The sequence below is a fragment of the Marmota marmota genome, unplaced genomic scaffold (assembly GCF_001458135.2).
Source record: "Marmota marmota marmota unplaced genomic scaffold, marMar, whole genome shotgun sequence".
Classification (NCBI taxonomy): domain Eukaryota; kingdom Metazoa; phylum Chordata; class Mammalia; order Rodentia; family Sciuridae; genus Marmota; species Marmota marmota.
In genome coordinates this window covers 27,921,222-27,944,623 of record NW_025999853.1, presented here as the reverse complement: position 1 = coordinate 27,944,623, position 23,402 = coordinate 27,921,222, and the positions used below count along the sequence as shown (strand labels likewise).

The 23,402-nt window shown below is 36.2% G+C and overlaps 1 protein-coding gene across 3 annotated transcripts in view; it reads left to right on the top strand.

Annotated features, from left to right (window-relative positions):
* The first annotated feature begins 90 nt into the window (after window positions 1-90).
* Window positions 91-23,402, top strand: part of Acss3 (acyl-CoA synthetase short chain family member 3) — a 162,590-nt gene continuing 139,278 nt past the window's right edge. The window contains exon 1 of one of the 3 annotated variants that reach the window (XM_048804582.1): window positions 91-530. In XM_048804582.1, the coding sequence (XP_048660539.1) occupies window positions 235-530 (296 nt within the window). In that variant the 5' untranslated portion in view covers window positions 91-234. The remainder of the gene's footprint in view (window positions 531-23,402) is intronic. The other 2 variants (XM_048804586.1, XM_015482962.2) reach the window with 2 other exon arrangements.

Genomic DNA, 23,402 nt, shown 5'->3' with positions numbered 1-23,402 from the left:
GGTCCCCACTCCAGCCTGTTGCTTTCTCGGTGGCTCCAGGTCGGTTTTTCCCGGCGACTCTAGTGTGACTTCCAAACTTCTGGGCTCCGGGCTGACCTCAGAATTCCCCCCGCCTCCCTCTGGCTCCCTTCGGATCGCCGGCGGTCGCTAGCAGCCCAGTTGTTGCCCATCGGGAGCACTTGGGACCGCGGGCAGCACAGCCTGCGGGGGTGGGGGACTGCCGGGGGGCGGGTGATGAAGCCTTCTTGGCTGCAATGTCGCAAAGTCACAGGCGCCGGGGGACTCGGGGGGCCCTTGCCGGGGTCTTCTTCCGCCCGAGGAACCGGTGCGGCCCGGAGGGCTTTGGTGGCCCCCCGCGCGCGGGGCCTGGGCTGTTGGGCGCTGTCCTCCAGCGGCGGCGAGTACAAGACCCACTTCGCTGCTTCGGTGGCCGACCCGGAGAGGTTCTGGGGCAAAGCCGCTGAGCAGATCAGCTGGTACAAACCCTGGACCAAAACGCTAGAGAACAGATACACGCCTTCCACCAGTTGGTGAGTGACTTCTTGGCCAATTCCAAGTCTCCTAACTTCTTGGGCGCCCAAAGTTCTATGTTCCTGGGACTTGAACTCTGGAGTTCTATCCTGAAAGAAAATCGAAATTTGAGATGAACTCAGACCTTCCATTTGTGTTTAATCTCAGTCTCATAGTTAGCTATCCTGCCTTTTCTGGAGGAACTCAATTACCTAATATCATCTGAGTTTCCCATAAATGGGAGATTTACCTCTATGGCAGGGCTCTTTGTGACACTCAGGATGTTGAGGTGATTAAAACAGAAGGCTATTTCCAGGGACAGCACAAACTAGAGAGACACTATGTAAACCAAACTATGGAAGTATTACCAAGTATCCCCATACTGTGGAAAGGAATAGAGTGGGGTAAGGACTTCAATAAAAATCACAGCTGAGTAGGGTTTGGAAGGGTGTCTATGTCTTCTCAAAGTTGACAAGTGAAATTACCCAAGTCCATGATATGTGGCCTGCAACATTGTTGCAAATGATTGTGTTGGCGGGAAAACTGGGAGAAGGGGCTAAAGAGTCAGGGTCTGGAGTGGAAAGGAATTTATGTGATGTGCCAAATATCTGGGACAAAGCCATAAGGAGCTGCAGCAAGGGGTGCACAGAAAGAAAGCAGATATAGGACAGGCGTTGTTAGAAGTCAGGGTAAGAATGAAGTTTTCTTCCTAGAGTTGTAATTATTAAGTAGTTATAAACATTATTTTTATATTACAATAAACAAGATACATTGTAGACATTGTAGACTAGATGCCAAACTTGCTAGGATATTGAGTCTCTGAGAATTCAGTGTGACTTCTATGTGCCTAGGCCGGGAAAAGTGTAGTGGCTCTTACCTGCTATCCATTAGGAAGAGAGATTATCTGCAGTCATTTGAAAGACATTGCTCAACAATGAGGTTGGGGAAATGACAAGATCAAGTTTTCCTTTGAAGAGAGGTCAGATTAGGGAATCTGGAATTGAGTCACCAAGAGCCTGTTCTGTGTCCTCATCAGGTCTTGTCCTCTCTTGTTTGTTTGGGGAATGTTTACATGATGTTCCCTTTACAATTTCAGCCCCTGCCCCTTCTATTTCCATTTTTCTTTTTACAGTAGTATTTGATTGATCCTGTTCCATGTACCCAGACTGTGAACCAGGCACTAAGTATACAACAGTGAGGAAACCAGCTCCTGCTTTCTGGGAGCCATGAAAATTAAGAACATGGACTCATGGCCAGACTATCTGAGGTCTGCCTCTCATGGTTACTGTGTTCACAGGCAAGTTATTTAATCTCTCTGTGCCTCAGTTTCCTCAAATGCAAATGGCTAGCTTGAGGATTAACTGAATAAAAGATTAAGACCTTGTCTCATTTAGTCCACCCTATAAATATTAGAGGAAGAATAGCTCTCTTTGTATTCTCACACCACAATCATTTTAGAAGCAGGAAACTCTCCTGGTGTTCCTCATATCCAAGTGTGTGGTTTCCTCACTTTGTTCTCAAGACTCAGTACATTTGTGTCTGTCATAAAGTATGATACTGTAATTATTTATTTTATGTGGCTGTTTTTACCATAAAACCAATGTGCAGAGATTCAGTAAAGAAGGCAGTGGGATAGTCCTAAGTTAAAATCCATGAGACCAAATCTGAGACAGGAGCAAAAGTCATGGAGGAAAGATGGATTTGAGTGATTTCAGGGTTAGTGGGAGTCAACAAACACCCAGGGAAATGTAGAGAAAGTGGTAGTCTAGCAAATAGACATTGAAGACCTGGAGATTTCCTTTCTAAAAACTTTAGTTTTTTCTTCTTAAAAATCTTGTTTTAAAATTTTCTAAAACTTGTGTTTATAAAATATTGTCTGCAATGAGAATTTTTGTAAAGGGGTCTTTTAAGTTTTTTTTTTTTTAATTAGTGTATTGCAGATCACTGACATTTGATAATACTGGATCCACATTATTCATCAGTGCAGTTTTGGAATCATGCAACCTCACCTATCTCACAGCAATGCAGAAGATCAAAGTGGATAATAATAAAACATTGAATCTGAATTTATTTCAGCAGTGTTATTTATTTTTACTAATAATTTTGTTTGGCAGCTGGATGTGGTGGCACATGCCTGTAATCTCAGTGACTCAGGAGGCTGAGGCAGGAGGACCACAAGTTTGAGGTTAGCCTCAGCAACTTAGGGAGACCCTGTCTCAAAATAAAAAAATAAAATAAAAAGAGCTGGGGATGGAACTCATGGTAGAGCACCTCTGGGTTCCATCCCCAGAATGGTGTTGTCATTCTTATTAAGGATTTTTTTTCCTAACATATATCACTTGTTACATAATAGGTGACCAACACATGAATTCCCCATTCTTCCTCTGCACTGGAACCATATAGGCTTGAATTTATCCCAAACTTTGCCACTTATTTTGAGAAAGCTTCCATGATCTCATTTGTAAGATTAGATTATTGATAGCTTCAATTTCTAATGATCAAGTAGGAGCTTAGAAAATGTCTGGGACTGTGCCTGACACATTGTACTGGGTGTAGAATGTAGAATATGGAAGAGATATTCCCTTCAGCTAATTTGGTCCAAGAAGTTGTTTAGGGAAATGTTAGCATTTGAACTTGACATTGAGATAGCATATAGATGGGGAGAAAGGTGTTTCTTTGTGGGGAATAACACAACTAAAGTGTAATTCAGAAAGAACTGAGTGTTGTTGAAAGATAGTTATAATAAACCAGTTCTCTTGTAGTGTGTTTTCTGTGCTTTTTGCTTCTGGATTTCAGAAGATAAGTTGTAGGATGGGTGAGAGGGCTTGGAGTGGGAGCATTTACACTGACCTCACAAGATGCAAGCTGTTAGAAAACCTACAGATAGACTTTGACCCAGATGCTGTTTCATGTTTTAAAATTAATTGGCAGTATTTAAATATTAATCTAGTTCATGGGAAATCCATTTTTTTTTCTGTAACAACTTTTTGTTTCAGCTTTTGAGTAATAAAAAAGCTTTTGAGTTTCTCTTGAAAAACATGCATGTGTGGAAGTGCACACATATATACACACACAGAACCTATAAGTCAGCAATAGGAAGTTATTCCTGCCTGGCAGCATTTGTCTAGAACTGAGCATCTGCTGCCTCTTTTGAATTGTGCATGTGCTTATTGATAACTGTCCCTATCACCATTGCATTATTTCCTGCCAGTTCTGATCATTACCTTTGGCCATTGTGAGCATTTTTATTTGCAGTGCCTACTAAGGCAGTGATGATCCATGGTGGCTTTTTGTTAAAAGGATAATGGGATAAACCTAGTATCTGAGACTAAGTTTGACCTCAGATTTCAAGATTTCCTGGGGGAAAGGGAGATAAGAGAGATTGGAAATATCCGAGTAACGAGTAACGCTAACTTGTAGAAATGCGTCTAATGAACCAGGCTAATGGCAGGAGGAATAGAAAGAGAGGAATTTCAGGAATCAAGATTACATTAGATATGCTGACTGCCTGGAAGTGGAGTGCAGGAAACAGAAGATGTTATAGTCACATCAAGAATTTGAGTAAAATGTCCAAGGGGAGGATCTCATGGGGGAATTAAAGATAATGTGTTGAAAACTAGGAGACAGATGGATGTAGGAGTGTAGATTCAAGTATAAATTGTAAAGAAATAATAGTTAAAACATTGTGGATGTTGAATGTTTTTGGAGAGAGAGTGGGGGGAAAGGGAGAGAGAGAGAAAGGGGAAGGGAAGGAGGGAGAGAGAGAGAGAAGGAAAGAACAAAATACCGAGGACTAAACTTTGGGGAGAAGTACTGTTATAGGGACAGACGAGGCAAGGCACCAAAGAAGGAAACAGTTTTATTTGGCTGCAGCCAGGTTCAGAGGGCATAGCTTCTGCTGTTATCAATCAGTCCCCTGAACCCCGAGTTCAGGTAGTTTCAGAATTTTATACCCAGCATGTAAGGGGAGGGGATGAGAAGTTCACAGTCTGTAGAAGTTTACATAAAAACAGTTTTTTCTTTCTCTGTTCTGGGCAAGTTGACCTTTCAAGGACAACACCTGAGAAGGGGAGAGCTTTTTCTCCTCTTTCTTTCCCACCCCTGCCAGCTGTTACCATGGAGCCCAATTGGTAACTTCTCTTATCTTAGAAATGTAGACATCTCTGTGAAGCCCCAGCTTAAGGCCAAAGGCCCTGTTTACACATTTCTACAAACTATTATACTGGATACATGTTTGTGAAGAACTAGTCAGGGGGTGTCCAGCACCTGGAGTGCTGATTTCTTCCCGACCAGTGGCCAAGTAAAACAGAGCAACAGGAAAATAGGAAATTATCTACGTTGAACTCTTTTGTCGAGACACTTTTTCTGACAGTCCTAAAATCAGCCATGGTGAAGATTTCTGGAGAAGCCCAGTTAAGACTTTTCTGTGGAGAATGGGGGTGCCACTACAGTACAAGAAAAAAAGAGTCATGGGAACGGATGCTACTCATTCAAAGAAGTAGGAGAGGGACAGGATATTTTAGTGTCATGGAGTATAAAAGAGAGAAGAGATACAAACTGGGAAAGTCAATAGGGATAAGGGCTCTAGAGTTGTTCTGAGGCTATCTAGGATTGAAAGAAATTCTATCTCTGTAAAAGAAACCTCTGTGACTCAGAGATCCTTGGTGACTTTTAATAAGGTGATGTCAGTGGCCAAAGCCAGAATAGTGCATGACAGATGGCCTAGTGGTAGGCAAAAGCATTTTATGGATTTATTTGACAGAGGCAGGAAGGAAAGACAGTCTACAACATGTAGAAGTTCCTGGGTCAAATAAAAGACAGTTTCTTCTCCATGCTTTCTCTTCTTTCTGCTTCAGGAGTAACTTATGTTGAAAGGCAGAAGCAAAGTCTATGAAGTAGGAATGAAGGGAATTTTGTTTATTTTTAAACCTATTGCTTCATAGGACTCCCTGTTCTTGCAAGTTGAACTTTTTGGTTTCTTTTTGTTGTTCTTTTTTTATGTACTAGAAGTTCATGGGAGAAACAAGATAAAAGATGGAATCATTTATGATGGAATCATAAAACAGGATCTAAAAGATGGAATAAAGAGCTGCTGAGCAGATACATATATTCTTGTCATATCCTGCACTGGTTCTAGTGAGCCAACTATCTAAACATTTGACTTTGCATCTGACAGGGAAGATAAGGAAACAGTTGAAAGGGATGAGGAGAGAATTGACTTTTGTTGAACAATCTCTGAGCCTTGACCAGAGTTTCTCATGCATATTCATTATTCCATTCCCTCAGCCTGCACAGTTAGGGTCATCATGGCCTTTCTACATGTGAGAGGACTAAAGCCAGTCTACATATGAGGCCACACAGCTAGATAGCAGAGGGCAGAGCTGGGTCAGTAATAATAACCCCAGGATTCTGGCTCTATGCCCAGAATCTTTCCCTACAAATACCCAACTGTTTCAGAAGCCCAGTGCCAAATCTTGAATTATTTTTAAAGTAGACTTTGGACTGAGGAATTGTTCTGTATTAAAGGAGACTAAATAGACCAGAACTAGAGGCAAGAGGTAATTCTGAATTGGATATTTTCTGCTGTAATTGACATTTTTGGAACAATTAAAGAACTTGAATGGGGTTTGAGGATTAGATGGTGGTTATGTGTCAATGTTAATTTCCTGAATTTGATGATTATATTGTAGTTCTCTAGACGAATGTCCTTATTCGTAGCAATTATGAACTAAATTATTCTGGGGTTATTGGGCAAATTTCAGTAAGTAGTTTAGATGGAGCAAAGTTTTCTTGTACTTGCAGCTTTTCTGTGAGTTTGAGATTGTTTTAAAGGAAAAGAAAAATATAAATGTGGATTTTATGTAAAACCTGAACTTCGGTTCATTGTCAAACAAGTGCTCAGCCATGTTAAACTGGTTGGGAAATTCAGTCTTTTTGATTTTTTAACTCTCTTTTTAGTAAGATTATGTGAAATTTCTTCATAGTTACCAGATTTTGTCTTTTTTCTCTTTAAAAACTGATGACATGGTAGGTATTTGTCATGTGCTACTTAATGTTTTAAAGTATGTACACATTGTGAAATGACTAAATCTAATATAGACATACTTCACATTGTTATCATTTCTGCAGTGATAACACTTTATATCGACTCTCAGCGTGGTTCAAGAAAAGAATATATTCACATGTTTTAAAAAATTATGTTTAATTCTAGATTGAAGTGAGAGTGTTATCTAAAGATGAAACATTTGTCTCCTTTTGACACACTATAAATTGAATGAATTTATTCATAACATTGTACACAGTACAGGTATATTTAAATTTTTAAACAATCACTTCTTGTAAATATAAAAATGCTTTAAGAAGGTACATGGTTAGCAAGAAAAATCACCTGCTAGAAATAATGTCCCTCAAAATAACCTCATCAAGAAAGACTGATTTTAAAAGATGGGCCTTATTTTATATTCTGAAGGTCAGCATCTTGGTGTGGGCCTCATCTAATTTTCTCAACCCGTCATGCTGCTGAGCCTTTAGGACGGAACAGAGTGAACTACAGGAATGCTGCAATTACATAAGCAGGGATGGATTGCCTGGCAAATGGCACAATCAATGAACAATGGAAATTCAATCAGCTGTGACCGATCAACTCCCAGGTGTTGGGGGAAAATCCTAACTCTTAGTGCCTCCTGGAAGGCAGCGTACTTTTCCTTTGTTCATGCCATACATTGTTAGTTGAGAAAAGAAATCCACTGGTTGAAGTTATTTGTCTCTTAAAATTTTTTTCCCTGTACTTCCAAAAGCAATAAGTAGCAACTCTTATGAAAGAGATCATTGCTTTCCATTGTAGTGTGGCATTTGTAGGTGAAATGTGGGGGGAGGCTAAGAAATCTTTGCAATAATATATATAAATGCCATAATCTCACTAAATTATAGTTTTAAGAAGTCTGTGTAAATGTGGAATTCAGATCCTTTATCTAAATTACTTGGCAGGAGAAATTATTATATTAAAGGTATTCAGTGTATTTGCTTTTGCTGACATTTTGACCCTATAAACTAAGAGACTGTGCATAAAATGGAGATGTTACTGTTCTTATAGTGTCTAGGAAAAAGAAAGTTTAAGAATTTTGAGTTTGAAAGAGTCCAGTTTATAATAGTGACTGAAAACAGAAGCTCTTTCAAATAAATAGCAAAAGATTGCTACTTTAAAACATGAATAAACCTAAGTAAGAGGGAAAAAAGGCAACTAAAATCCTCAGGTCTCTGACTTAAGAACTAATTTCAGACAACAGGAATACCTTCTCTTTAGGTTTTTATGTTAGAATAGTCACACTGCCCTTGTAAATCTTTCAAGATGTTCCTTCTAAATGCATGTGTCAATGCGGTAAAGAAATTTCTGAAGATTAAAGAAGAAAATTGAGAAGAGGAAGAAAAAAGAGCTCTTGGTTTCTCTTGGAAGTCTGATCGATATAGCAATTTTTTAAAATTTGGTAAGATAAAATGGTAAAATTTTTCATCATCGAGGGACAGGAAATCAGTATTATTGAGCATTTGCTAAAGAACTTTATGGTAATTCATGCATGGACACTTAAGAACTAAGTCTACTTTTGATCTTGATCTCACTTTATTTTCTCTCCAGACTCTTATTCTTATTTTTATAGACTTTCATTGATTCTCAATTGAATTAAACACTATTCTAAACCACACATGCCCTGACTGTGCCTTCCTCCTAACTCTACCCTCCTCTGAAGTTTGCCATTGTTGCCAATGGGAATTTATCTGATACCCTAATTTGGGTAGGTCGGAGAAAGAGAATGAAGAATTAGTGGAAAAAACAAATGGATATCTGGCTTAAAATCTCAGCTCCATTCCTTCAACAATACCTTGCCCCCACATAATTGTAAAGTGGGGCAATGAAAAATGCAGACTCAGCTGAGTGTTCTAGTTCTTTGGGGTCTTCCACCAACATCCGTTCTCCAGAGAGCACAGGACTGGCCTTCCTTACATACACGTGGTTTTTAAGGAGTTTTGGCTAATGCAACAAGAGGAATGAACCTTGTCACTTCAGTGTGAAGCACTTAGTTGCCAGAGTTCCTCTAGAAAGGGCATTGTAAAGCACAGGTAGAATAGAAGCAGTTTGGATGGCTGAATGAAAATGCATAAATGACAATGTATTGGGAGTGAAAATGAGTGTTTGTTTTTGCAAGTACTGCAATTTTGCAGTTGTTACTATAGCATAATCCAACCTATCTATTGATTGCAGGGGGAGGGGATAATAATAACTTTGTAGTTCTGTTGTAATGACTGAGAATGTTAATGTATACAGAACATGTCAAGCATGAAATAAGAACAGTTAACCCTTACTCTGTCTGTGCTAGGAGCCAGGCACAATATCAAATGCTTTAATTTGTTTAATCTATACAATAACCTTGTGAAGTAGGATCAACTTTTATTCTCTTGAATGAGTGTGGAAATGGTGGAACTGAGATCTTAAGCAACTTGCCTAAATTTACAAAACTAGTAAATAAACAGTAGATCTACAGATTGAACCAATTAGTCTGAATTTACCATCTGTGCTCTGAGTACATTATATTGTTTCTATAATATTAGTCTCAATAAACTTTAATATTTCTTTCACTTCTTAATCCCTTTTCATTGAAACTGTTAAAAGTAGTTTGCCTTTTTAAAAAAAGAATATTTACATTAAAAGAGCTTAAAAATCTGGATTTACATCTCAGAAATACTTGGTAACTATATTAGACATGGAATAATAGATTCACTTCAAAAACATAAACTCTTTGTATTATTGTGTACAACATACACAAAGGTGGGGGGAAAGTAGCTTCAAATTGGTTGACAACTACTATTTTCTGACAGTAGAAAGCAGTATCAACCTCCTTCTTAGAAATGCTCTGTTAGTTTTCTGACTTAAGGAAAAAATCTATAATGACCCCATTATTCACAGCGTGCAGTACATTTTAAATGTGACTTTTATGAGAACATGGTGCTAAACAACCTAGTTAATTAATATAATTATAAATATATGAATTTTTTTCTTTCCTCTAAACTCTGAGTAAAATAGTAAGACTGGTTATATGTTTGCAATCATGAAAGTTGTAGAGTGGGTTTTTTTTTTGTTTTTGTTTTATTTTTTTAATGCATTCATGTGTAGTTTTCTTTCTTTTTTTCCCCTTTATTCTCTTTAATCTTGATCCTAGTTTTCTTCTGCACATGCAAGAGGGACAGACCTTGATAAATGGTTCATGTTAAGTGCAGAGACACATTTCTCAGGAATCTCCTTGCATCCAGCTTTCTTAGTTCTAATAAGCATCTCTGTCTCTTGCTCCCTGCACCTGCCCTCTCTGTCTTTTGATGCTGGGGCCTTGCACATGCTTGACATACCCCAAGCCCCTCAATTTTTTTGAATATAGGAGAAGAAATAGGTGCAGTTATAATGCATTTTTGTAACTGTAAACAAAAGCAGAGAGAGATAAGTGGCTTTTCTGAAGTCCTATATTGGTGTACTTAATTTTTCAATCCAGTTGAGTCTTACTGTAGCACCCAATTTCTACAATGGGTTGTAACTGCATTCTCTGACTTCTGTCTGGCTGGCATATAATTGTTTAGATCACAGGACCTGGAGAGTGAAAGAAAAGACAATGAGACTGATAGAGAATTCTAAAAAATTATAATCAAGGATTTTGACTCTCCTTCTCATTTGTGCTCTGTTGCTATGTGTCTTCCATTTTCCCCTCATTTTAGAGGAAAATAAGTCTTCATTGTTATCTCAGAGCTGACTTGCACATGTTTTCTCAATTTTATATCCTTCCAGTATCTCTAAGAATTTTACCCTAAAAATCTTACAAGGTTCTTTTCTAAAAGACAAATCAGTCTGGTTTCCCGTTAAGCTAGTTGGGCAAAAAATACTCACATTTCCAGGTTGTCACCACTTCCACTACCTAAGCTCACATTCCAAGGATACTTATCTTTTACTAGTGATTTAATAAATCACCATCTGGAAATAGGACAGTAGGGATCAGGTCTAAATTACCTTTGTTGTCTCTGCAGCAGAATGAGTGAGGCTTGTGTATACTAGTTAAACTGTTTTAAATCATCACCACATGCATGTTAAACTTGTTAATCCAAATTATATGTCTGGATTCTGTATAAATTGCATTTTGATAGTACCTGAAGTATCTATCCAACCACATCCCTAAATGATCTATATGAATCAAGGCATCTGAGCAGTTTAAAAATTCTGTTGTCTTCGTGGATCGAAGCTTCATTTGGAGATGGTTGGCTGCCTTTGCCACTGGCTCATCATCTTCAAGCTGTAGTAATGGGTATTTTACAATTGACATGAATTTCTATCCATTGGGACAAAGACTCCCCACTGCAGGGAGGGAAATGCCTCACTTGTGTGCTATAGATTGAGTACCAATGTGGGTCTCCTGGCACATTAGACTTCAAGCATTTCAGATTTAAGAGTTGGATTAATTTTTTGTTATCATATTATCATTGTTTGTGGATTCATTAAACAAAAATTACATATTGCCAGAACAAATCAATTTAAACCTATTGTAACATATAGGTTTGAATTGATTTGTTCTGGCATATCATTTAAAATTGATAACAATTAGATAATGTAAAAATAAAATCATTATTTCCTCTTAGAACACATTTACATTTTTCCCAAAAATTCTGATAAAATCTTAATATTTATGTTACTTGAAATAAAAAATTACCTTAATCTGTTCAATGCTTACATTTTATAAAGATGTGAGACTGACTTTTATCATTTTTATTACTGTATAATAAACATAATATATACTATATCTACCATAAACATCTCATTATTTTACCTGAATATTTCAAGAGATGTTTGAAATCTAATCTATAATTACAGACTTATTAGTTCTAATCTGATAAGGTTTTACCTTGCTTTACTTCATTTATAAAAGGATTAATTTTTAATTTTATAATTGATAAAAATAATAAGATTTTACATTTCTCATTAAATATATAATTATTTTAAAGGTCATTTTTGCTGGAAATATTAGTGTTCTTCAATCAAAATATTTTAAATTCTAAAGGATGATTTTATTATATATATGTGAGTTTCTGTGAGTGTTTATGGATGTTTGTATGTGTGTGTTAAAGTTTTATAGGATACAAACTACACTGTTTTGGTAATCAAAACAACAATAATATCTCTTTCCATAGTTCTTTAACTTCCCAAGAATATATGTTCTTAAAGAAAAATTTAGGGAAGATTAACTTAATAATGTTCACTTAGTATGCAAATGCAGACCTAGGATGAAAAACCAGACATGTTAGACTCTGGAGTGTATTGGGTTCTCATTATGTCATATTTTCTCTATAATTAATCCTATTTTATCCTTACTATACTAGTTTACAACTTTCAAAACAAGCCAGGTACACATGCACATATGTGCTTGTTAGCTTGTTGTATTTATGAAAGTGGTTTTTGCCCTGTGGCTGGAGAACTTACTCATTTATTAACTTGTTTGTTTCCTTCATTCATACTCCTTCCTTCTTTGTCTTGTTCATTTATCAAACACTTGTTGAATGCTCTCTATGAGCTGGGCAAGTCCAGATAGAGTATAATTTTGAAAAACAATGTCAATTGTTTAATTGTATAATAAGATAGCTTTCATTTCCTGGTTTAATAAGAGCAGTCACAGGAGATAGGGATTGTCTAATTAGTTTGTAAAAATATGGGTAACAAAGTCTGTTTTGTTTTATAATCAACTCTACTCTGAATTACCTTTCACTGTTGAAGTGTGGATAACAAGAACACACGGCTTCTATTCTGTGAACAGTGGCCATTTTCCAACTAATGAATCCTTTAATAGATAAAAAAAAAATCAACTAATTTGAATTTTATCCCTCTGAGGAGCCTCTCATTTTTTAGGTGGAAGTGCTAACAAGCAGGAAGGTGAAGAAAAGACAAGTAGCAAAAAAGAGACTAAAGGAGAAATAATGGGCTTGGTTAGCACCATCCAGATAATGAGCTCTTGGATAATTAAGTGGACTCCACTGTATTCAAGTTTCAGATTGTCCATGTGTTAATGGAAAATGTTTCATCTGTGAATGTAGTGTGTAGCCAATGGGGGAATTACCAAAGAGGTAGCTTGTGATAGTATTCTCTGATAATTTTGAGGATCAGGTCAGGGAAAAAAGCACAGCAAATTATATCTATTTGACATAATATTTTGTTCAAGTGGTTAGTGTAGTGTGATTTATCTTTATAAATGTATCTGTGTTATGTCTGTGTCTATGTGTGTGAGGTTATTTTGGTGAGAAGTGGAGGGGCAGATAGGAAATTAGATGAAGATGTCATATATTTTAATTTTCAAAGAGGAGGATTCTTTTTTAAGTTGTAGATGGACACAATACCTTTATTTTGTTTATTTATTTTCATGTGGTGCTGAGGTTCAAACCCAGTGCCTCACACGTGTGAGGCAAGTGCTGTACCACTGAGCCAAAACCCCAGCCCTGAGAGGATAATTTTTATAGATACAAGGCCTAGGTTGTAACATATAGGTTTGAATTTATTTGTTCTGGCATTTCTTTATGCAGAAATAATCCTGATTAAAATTTTGGTTTATACCTCTTTTTCAGCTATAAAATTAGTATAGTTTTAAGTTTTAACAGATAAATTCAGGAAAGACAAAAAGTGAAAAATCAGCTGTGCTTTAATATCTAAAACAGGATTGTAGTATATCTCTTGGTATATTATAGTTCCATTCAATCTTTTTTACTTCTTAGTTTTTTATTTTGAAATAATTATCAACTCAAAAGAGTTATTTAAAAAAATACAGAACAGTCACTTGTATCCATCACTTAGCTTCCCCCAGTGGTAACTTTTTACATAACCATAGCATATTATCAAAACCCAAATTGATATTGGGATGATACAGTTAACTCAATTTTATAGACCTAGTTCAGCTTTTCCTATTTTCTCATGCACTCATTTTCATATGTGTTCTGTCTTTTTAAATGTAGACTCTACATCTGTTTGCCATTCTGTTTGATAGTCTAAGTCTCTCTTTTTGTTCTCACCGAAAACTGGATTATACTGTTCATATTACTTGATAGCTCATTTTTCTGCTTGTAGTAAGTTGCAATTTTCCATTTGTCTATGCCTTGATTTTTAATACATAATATTTTAGCATACTGGGTGAATTATTTCACAGCCTCTTCGTCTTGACATTGAGATGGTTTCTCTTTATTTGCTGTTGTGGACAGGAAGATATGCTTCATCTTTGGACATGACATCTCAAAGGAAACCCTCTTTATCTGTGTGTGTTTCCGTGAGTGTATATGTGTGTGGTGCATTCATGTATTTCTTTCTTGACTTTCTTCTTTTAAATTCTCAGAAGATTTCTGTATCAAAAGGTAATTATATACATTTTGATATATATTATTAAAGTGTTCTCCAAAAACTTAGTAAATTTTGTGAATAAATTCTCACCATCTTTTTCCTTATAAAAAGTTTAAAGATTCAATAGAAACAACTTAGAGGAATCTCAACACTGAGTTTTATAAAATCTTAACATTCTGTCACATTTGCCTAGATCTTTTTATTATAAGTAATAAAACATAACAGACACTGATGCTCCCTGTGTATCTCTCCCAGTTCCATAGTCTTTCTAGAAACAATCACAGGCTAATTTATAAGGCTCAATGGAAAGAAAAAGTGTGTGGACATTCAAAAATGATTGATTGTATTCCTCATCTTTAATAAGAGCATGTATTCAGCACCCCTCTGTGGACATCTGTAAGTGTTGAGCAGAATGAGTTAGTGTAGGTAGTGTCTGTCTGCTGGGAGTCTCTAGCATAGAGGAGAGTTTCATCAGAACATTGCAGTGTGTCATTCTGCATGAGTTATAACCTTATAGAACAAGGAATGGATGGCTCGGATGAAGGTGGAATATGAAAGGAAAAAATGTGCAGTCCTACTAAAATTCTCATTCATTTCAGTTTTTATCTCTATCTCCCTTCTCTTCCTCCCATTTCTCCTTAACTCGAATATGGTAATACCATGTAAAGATGTTGGGTTCTTCCTCCTCTACCTCATGTTGCCACTGCCATTTCTTCTTCTTCTTCTTCCTGCCCCCTTTCCTATTTCTTTCTTCATAGTTAGGATTAAATTTGAGAGGAATCTTCAAGTAATAGTAGTGCACATTAGAGGGGACACTCTCCCTTTTGCCTCTCCTGGTTCTCCGGATAATTCTGAGTTTCCCTGGTGCTACTTGCTGAGGCACCTGGAGACAACCTGGATCATAGGTCTGGTTTTCTAGGAACTGATCTACATAGGGCTGATTTATTTCTTTTCTTTTTCAAAGTATTTATTTATGATTCTAATTCATTATACATGACAGCAGAATGTTCTTTGATTCATTGTACACAAATGTAGCACAATTTTTGACTTCTCTGGTTGTTCCCAAAGTAGGGTCACACCATTTGTGCAATCATACATGTACCTAGGGTAATTGGGGAGAGGGCAAAGGAGAGGGGGGTATGGATGTAGGAAACATGGTGGAATGAGATGGGCTGATTTATTTCTGCATTGTGTAATGGGGACCTTGGTTCCCAAGAGTATATTAAGTGTTATGAAAAGGTTGAATGCTGAAATTTGTGTTCCCTTAAAAAATGTACTACACATTTATGTTTATTTAACATTATTTTCAATTTTAATAAACTTATGTTTTGATCTTATCTCTTACTTCTGACCCTCAATTAAGTTAATTCTATCTTTTCCTTCTTTTCGTAGTAAACTAAATACTATTTCCTTTTACTTCAGTTCTCTGTTTTTCCTGCCTTTTTGTCAGGGACACAAATAAAACAAGGTAAAATGGTGTCCTCACATTCTTCTTTGAATTTATTGTCAGGCATGACTCATAACCCGAGAATCTTTAAGATATCCATTCATGCCTTTTCTCTTCATTGACAGTGGATTCAGTTCAAATAACAGGTATTGATTTCCTGAAAGCCTTTCTTTCTATTCTTTTTTCCTGCTGGCTGTATTTCTCACCCTTGGCAAGGCTCTCAGTTTTAACCTGAGATGATCTGGCTGGCGTGCAGATGTCTGGGCTGTCCTTTCATATGAGATGGGGCAGTCTGTGGCTAGAGCTGGTGGATGTGTTCGGAGTATACATACCCATTCTGGAAGGATCCATAGGACTACAGAATCTTTCTTTGCATTACTTTCACTGTTAAAATAATTGTCTGTCCTACAAAGAGATGTGCTTTCCAAATACTTTTACAAAAAACAATGTCCCTGGTGGTTAAATTAACATACAGTTATTATGCTGCTTTAAGTAAGCAATTACTCAATTTGGAGGGTTTCCTGGAACAGTCACTTGACACTGCCCAAAGCCAAGTATCTGCAATTTAGATGGGGTGTCACTGTGTGAATCAAGCAACATGATGCCCTCTTAAAAGTGCTTAAAGCCTTCTCTGTTTGTGTGCAATAGTAGTCTTTTGAGCTAGTCATTGTTTTTGCCGTGTCTATGGACAGATTGCCTCAGAGACTCTTTTTCTTATTTGTGTTAATGTGTCAGAAGAGTACTACCTCATTTATCAATCATTCACACTTGTGGACTTTTACTTAAAAATAATTGTTGAACATTATTATTGAGCATTTATTGTTTGCCATTAATGAGTTATTGTATGGTCTCTGCCCACAGGAAGCAGAGATTCTAGAAGGACACAAAGATTACTCAGATAGGCACACAGGGGTTGAAAACTGGCAATGCACCCATCACATCTTCCTTGGAATCAGAAAGCACTGTTACTGTTTATAATTCTGAGATATTATTTGACTTCTCTGAACTTCATTTCTCATTTGTAAAATGAGGATAGCATTGTTTTTCTTAAGGGATTCTGTGTAGATTCAATGATGTAACATATAGGAATTAGCAAGCTCAGAACCTGGAATATTTCTAATGAGTAACAAAATATGAGCTTCCTCTGCTACTTCAAAAATGTTTCTTTATATTCATGTGCCCAGATCTCCCTTAAAAGGAACCTAAATTTGACATCCATAGATCATAAGAACCTCCATTTTCTTTGATTACTACCCTTCCTTCTTATTCCTATTGATTTATTTGTGTACTAGTCCCCCTTTCTCCAAGTTTTTCTTCCTTAGCTCGGCTTCCTAGGCTGGCCAATAGATCCTAAGGGATCCCATTTCCTGCTTTCTCTCTCAAGTCTCACATTCACACTGCTCTCCTGGGATTCCTCCAGAAATCCATTTCTGAGCAGGTCATTTTCCTGCTCTGCACCCTCTCTAGACCTTCTGTTTCTTACAGGGAACACAGACAGGCTTTTAAAATGAGGCTTGCACTTGTCTTTTGCCTCAGCTCATGTTCTGCCCCCACCCCAACCGCGCATCTTCTTTCAGCAGCACTTGCACTTCCAAACCAGAACCTGCACTTTGCCCTCTGTGTTCTTGTCTTACTTGCCTAGGCCACTGGCATTTTTTTTTTCTTCTATTAATTTTTAATCCCTTAGCTACTTTCGCTTGTCATCCTTCTCTTTTAGTAAATGCCAGGTGAAAGATTTGCACAAGCCGAAGAGAAGCCAGAACTCTCTTCCCTGCACACTCAAACTTTCTTTTTACTCCTTTATTCTCAGCAAGACAGCATCAGTTTTCACCACTCTGTAGGCCATCACCAAAGGTCATTAATACCTATCTGTTGTTGAATTCAAAGAATTGTTTTTAGGTCTTTTCCTGAATTGATCTCTCTTTAGTGTTGGACTGAGAGCCAACTCTACTTCCTTGAAATTCTCTACAACTGTGGTGTCCTATATAGAAGCCAGCAGTAGCATATGGCTATTTAAATTGTTTAATTAAAATAAATAAAATGTAAATTTCCAATCCTTAGTCATATTAGTCAAATGTGACTATTGAGCCCTTGGAAGTTGGGTAGTGTGACTGAGCAACAGAGGTTTAAATTTTATATACTGTTAATTATTTAAAAATTGCTAGCCATGTGTAGCTAGTGGTTACCTATTAAGCAACATAGATACAGAACATTCTGATCATCATAGAAATTTCTACTGGACAGGGTTGCTCTAGATAAGGGATGAGGAAAGCTTTTCTTTAAAGAGTCATATAGTGAAGATTTTGGGTTTTGTGGACCAGAGAAGTTCCTTTGCAATTTTTTTGCAGAGCTTAAAAGCAGTCACAGAGAATGCATATAAAAAATTGAGCATTATTATGTTCCAATAACATAATAATGTTAACATTCGTTTGCACAAACAGGTAGTGGGCCAGATTTGGCTTGTGGATTTTAGTTTGATGATTCCTGTCCTAAACTCTTGGTTTCTTTGGTAACCTGGTCTTTGCATCCTTTTCCTTTCTCAGACTTCAATATTTCTCAAATCACCTCCTTTCCATCTTTGTTATAGCACTTCATTAATGGGGAGAAAAACAAACAAACAAACAAACAAAAAGCTCTCTAAACTGTTACCTTCAGCTTGTGACTTTCTCTAGGTTTCTTACATTGCCATATAACTGTGGATTTAGAGCTTTCTAAGCCAATTTCCCCATCTGGAAACTTATGTGGTAATCGAAATGAGACACTGAAATGCATGAAAAATTTTGCTCAGAGAAGACATAGAGTTCTCTCACATGAACTCAACAACAGAATAGTTTTTGAGACTCAGAGTCTGACTGCCAGACATCAATCTCAGCCTGTTACTCAGCACGTATGGACCTTGGGGAAGTCACTTAACCCGTCTACCTCAGTTTCTTCATCAGGACATCTAACATTATTGTAGTGTACATATATATTTATACTCACTGAGGTTCTTCCCATTTCATTTGCCCTGGAAAATATCCTCTTTAAATTATAAAATATGACAATTTTGAAGTTTGTTTAAATTTGTCAACATTGATAGACCTTAAGGCTTTTATGTCAGCATATTGAAGGTTATAGTGCAGGAATAAATAACCTCCAAATCTTCCTTTGTTTAAAATAGCCCAGATATTACTCTTGTTTATCTTAGGTTATTTGGGAGTTTTGCTCCATGTCATCTATCCTCATTAAGTGCAGCTACCATTTGGAATGTCCCTGCAGCAGGAAGAAGGAAGTGTATAACCACCTGGTTCTTATAGATGGGTTTGTTTGTGTTATACCTGTGGCCACGTCCTGGGCAGCAGAGGGCTATGTGACTGTGCCTTGTATCACACATTCATGGAAGTTTAGTCATGCAAGTGCCTAGAAAGGAGGGCAAGCAAATCATGGTCAAGAGCAGCAATGATAACCAAAGATCTCTGTGTGTAATTTGAAGGTTCTATACATTTATTACTGACTGTTTGGCTGTGTAAGATTGATTCTGATAAGAAAAATAAAATAAAAAGAAGTATAATTTTTTTAGTCCAAGGTTTATTTTCTTCAAGCTTATTGTAGGTGTTATTATAAGTAGAAGACAGGCTATGAAGTCTTTACTTAGTTAAAATATTTTTCTTTGATGGTGGTTATACTGATTATAGAGTTGGTGATTCAGTCCTACCAAAGCAAACCAGATCATTAAAATTTATATTTTCAACTAACATATTTAAATCACCCATTCAATAGGTAAGTGTATGCTCAGAAAAATTTTTTTAAAACCCCACTGGTTTTACTATATAAAAATGTAGAGTATTCTTTATTACTACCTTTCAATTTTTTTTCTTATTCAGAGTTTATTAATATTTTCTTTTGCCTTTTTCCAAACTCCTTCTTCTGTTTTTGTATGACATGTAGATAAACATATACACAACTTGCTTTGCCTTAGTAAAAAGTTCCATTTGTTCATTGCATCATGTAATGATTTTTTATTGTTTTAATGATTGTACATAATACATGATATGTATTTAAAATTTTTGTAGATACTGATTTTGAGCTCTCCCAAATTACTCAGTTAACTTATTTGCTCTCTAACATTATATGAGAAATCTAATTTCTGTTTACTCTCACTAAAACTGTGTATTACATCTGTACATCAATCTGATAGAGGAAATGGCATCTCTTTATTATTTTAGTATTCATTTTCCTGATTACTAACAATATCGAGAAGAATACTGTCATGTAATTGGCCATTTCATTTTTTTCCTTGATGGATATTTTGCAGATGCTTTGCCTATTAGATCTTAAAAAAATTATTTGCAAAAATACTGTAGATATTATTGAAGGTAAAAATATATCCTCTCCTTCTTATTTATGCGCCCCAGCTTTTTGTTGTCTTCCTACCTATGTATCTCTGAATCTGTATTCTATGTATGTATCTATTATCTATCTATACTTGCATGTCTGTGCACACACACGTATGCATAACTCATCTGGGTGTGAAGGTGCAGGTGGCCGAGTGGAGTACTTTTAAGAATCCCACTGTTGATTCCCCTTCATTTGTCTGTGAATCAGGTTTTGATTCCTAGAGTTCTTCCTGTGATCATTAGAGGGAGGAGAGAAAATTTCCTGGTGACAAGGATTTGTAGGGTGTACAGACCTCGTAGCAATTAAATAGATCCCTCTTCCTATTCCATAGGTCTTAAATACAGGATCCTCCAAATGGAGGCTCCCTCATCTGAGAAAGTTACATTCTAGGACAGTAAAAGCTTGTGTGGTGTATTTGTGTGTACATGTGTGCATTGCGGAGGAAGGATTGGCATAGCTTACTCATCCATCCAGACACCCATGGTCTATTATTTATTCCTACCTGCCTCTGATCTTTGCCTTATTTCAGAGTTTTATTAAAACTTTAGACCCATGTCCATATGCCTGAATTTAGGCATAAACAACTCTTATTTTTTTGTGTGTGTGAAGGATGTGTGGTTATGACATGCTTAGGGTTAATAGGTTTCTCATGAATTCTCATTAATGCAGAGTATTCTATATTATGGTTGTATAAATTTTTAACACCTCATGGAAAGAGTTTTCATAACAAGTACACTGGGATTTAGTATATCCTACATGATTTCTGGATTTAGCAATTATTCTGCTCATGTTCTCTTTATATATCTAGAAATTTTCTACCATTCTGAACAGGTAATGGCATCATTACTAATTGTTCAACTATTACTATTAGTTTAGTTTTAATTTTATCTATTTTTTTTCTTAAACTTAAATGGGCTATGGGGTATGTTCAGCTTGTTTGTAATTTTCTATGAAAGAAATTCTTGGAGGAATGGTATAGGATAAGGAATATGACGACTTCCTTTGTTAAACAGAACTAAAAGCTGACTGAAGTTAAAGGAGAGAACAAATAATGAGTCCACTGACAGAACATTCTAGAAAGTTGTAGAGTTCTGAAAAAGATTGTAGAATATATTGGATGCTACTATATACCAGAAGAATGGAATACCACAAATAAATGAAGATACATTAATCAAAAAATGATGCTTGGAGCTGGGCATGATGGTGCATAACTATAGTCCAAGCAACTTGGGAGGCTGAGACAGGAGGATTGCAAATTTGAGGTCAACCTTAGCAACTTAGTGAGGCCCTGTCTTAAAATAAAAAATAAAAAGGGCTAGGGATGTGGCTCAGTGGTAAAGTGCTTCTGGGTTCAATTCCTAGTACCAAAACAAACAAACAAAAAACAAAACCAAAACAACAACAAAAATTTATGCTTAGAAAATGAACTATTAATAAGTAAATAAACATGGTTATATTTCCACATCATAAAACATACACATAACATAATGCATGTGTAATATATATGACAGATATTATATACATATGTATGTCCATATGAATAAATTATTGGGACAATTAAGTGATTAATATTAAAGATGAAATCAAAAGAATGAATTATCTAAAGGGAAAAAGAAGAAATGAATTTATCTGACCACATATAAATTTAAAATATTTTCATGTCAGTAAAAATGAATTAAAATTAGTGAATAAACTGAGATAATCATCTGTAACATTGTTAGACATAAGTTCAATAAAAATACATATAAAGAGCTTTCAAAATTGGTAAGACACTGTACTTAATCAATACGAGTTACCAAGAAAAATATAAAATCATTTTTCACTTTTCAAATTAAAGAAAATTGAGAATAATTCATGTTTAGAGGAGTGTGATGAAATGGAAACTCAGGTAATGCTGATGGTAATGTAAATTGATTTTATATTTCCAGAAAGCAATTAGATTATTTGATTGTGTGCGTGTATGTGTGTGGTCTATTGTAGGACGATAGTCTGGAAATGTGATTTTAAAAAACAATGTGACTAATATTTCTCTGCAAGAAATATTATCCTAGGATCATCTAAAATAGTGATAATGCTGTGAAAAGTAGTTGTCAACATTATAGGACTAACTTTATTATTGAGTAGCCACTGAATGGAATATCTTGTCATAATTAAACATGATTTTTGAAAATTTGTCAGTTTCTTGAAACAAGCTCATAATGCAATCCCTACTATGGAGGCACAATGTCAAATTATCAAATTATCTACACAACAAGTAATGTTTTCATATAGGAGGAACAAAATAAAATATTCCAGAGTATACTTTCTTGTTTTTTTACATGAGCATTAGGTATTTTTAAAATCTGGGGAGACAAATCATTTAAAAACTATCCACAAATTTAGAAGGCACAGTGGAGAGCACACAGAAGGCATTTGGTTGACCTTTACAGAAATGATTTGATTTAAAATGAAGAATCTTGTCATAGAAGAATAGTCAAATCTTTGAGCCGAGAGACCCCTTGCAGTTTTCTGGGTGCAGTCATCCACAGGATGCCCATCTCTGAGTTGAGCCAATCTGTGTCTGTGTACTCCTTAGTTGGAGCCACCTTGGCATCATGCCAATCTATATCCTGCAGCATCTCTGCTCAATACTACTTGCAGGCTCTTCCCTGTGTCGATTTCCTTCCTACCCCAAAAGATATTCTTAATTTTATATTAGATTTCTTTAAGGGTGATCTTCAAGAAGAAAATCTTAGGGTATTAATAATTTTACCTGTAAGCTATCCAAAAGTTGTAAACAACTGAAAAGAAAAATGAAGTTGCTCAAATACTGCCTATAGAAGTACTACTATATAATGTTTAAGGGCTTGGTTCTATGCCACCTGCCCTGAGCAAGTTACTGTCACTAGATTCCTTGTATGTAAAATGGGCTTAATAATAGTACCTACCTCATAAGGGGAGGGTTATTTTTTTTTTTTGATACACATATAAGAATTGGCCTATAGTAGATGTTCAATAAAAATGAAGGACTTCTGGTTTCAGGACAAGATGGAGAAAATATACTTCTTATTCATACTGCTAAATACTGTTAAAATCTAGGACATTACATTTCAGTCACAGATAAGAAGATATTGAAATGAAGAAAAGGTTAACCTTATAGGAATTTGGGGACAGGAAGAATAGCATGCAATTCATTCCCTGGGTTTTCTTTTTTGTCTTATATATCCAAGACTGGTTGCTGGAGATGCTGGCAACCTAAAAACACCAGTGGCTGCACACTAAAAAAGAAAAGAAAAACAAACAAACAAAATCTTCTCACTCTTGCAAGTGAACCAAGAAATAGTTTCTATTTTAGGTTATAGAAAAATAAAAAAAAATAGGAAGAGAAGGAAGCATGCAGTTGGGGTGGGCTGAGAGGTTAGACGTGGTGTGAAATGATTAGTCTTCAACAAGTTATTTTTTTCCTTGTAGAGATATCCACTAGACTGCTGGCTATAAGAGTGTGGAGTTTGGAATGAGATCAGAGATGGAAGAAAAAATGGAAGGTGAAGTCAAGGAAGTGTAGTAATCACCCAGGGAGAGAAGGTAGCAAAAGCAAAGGGGGCATATGGAATTGGCAAGATCACAGCTAATTAAAGATGAGGCCAAGGAAGAAGATTCCACAGGAGATATTTGAGAAAGAGCAAG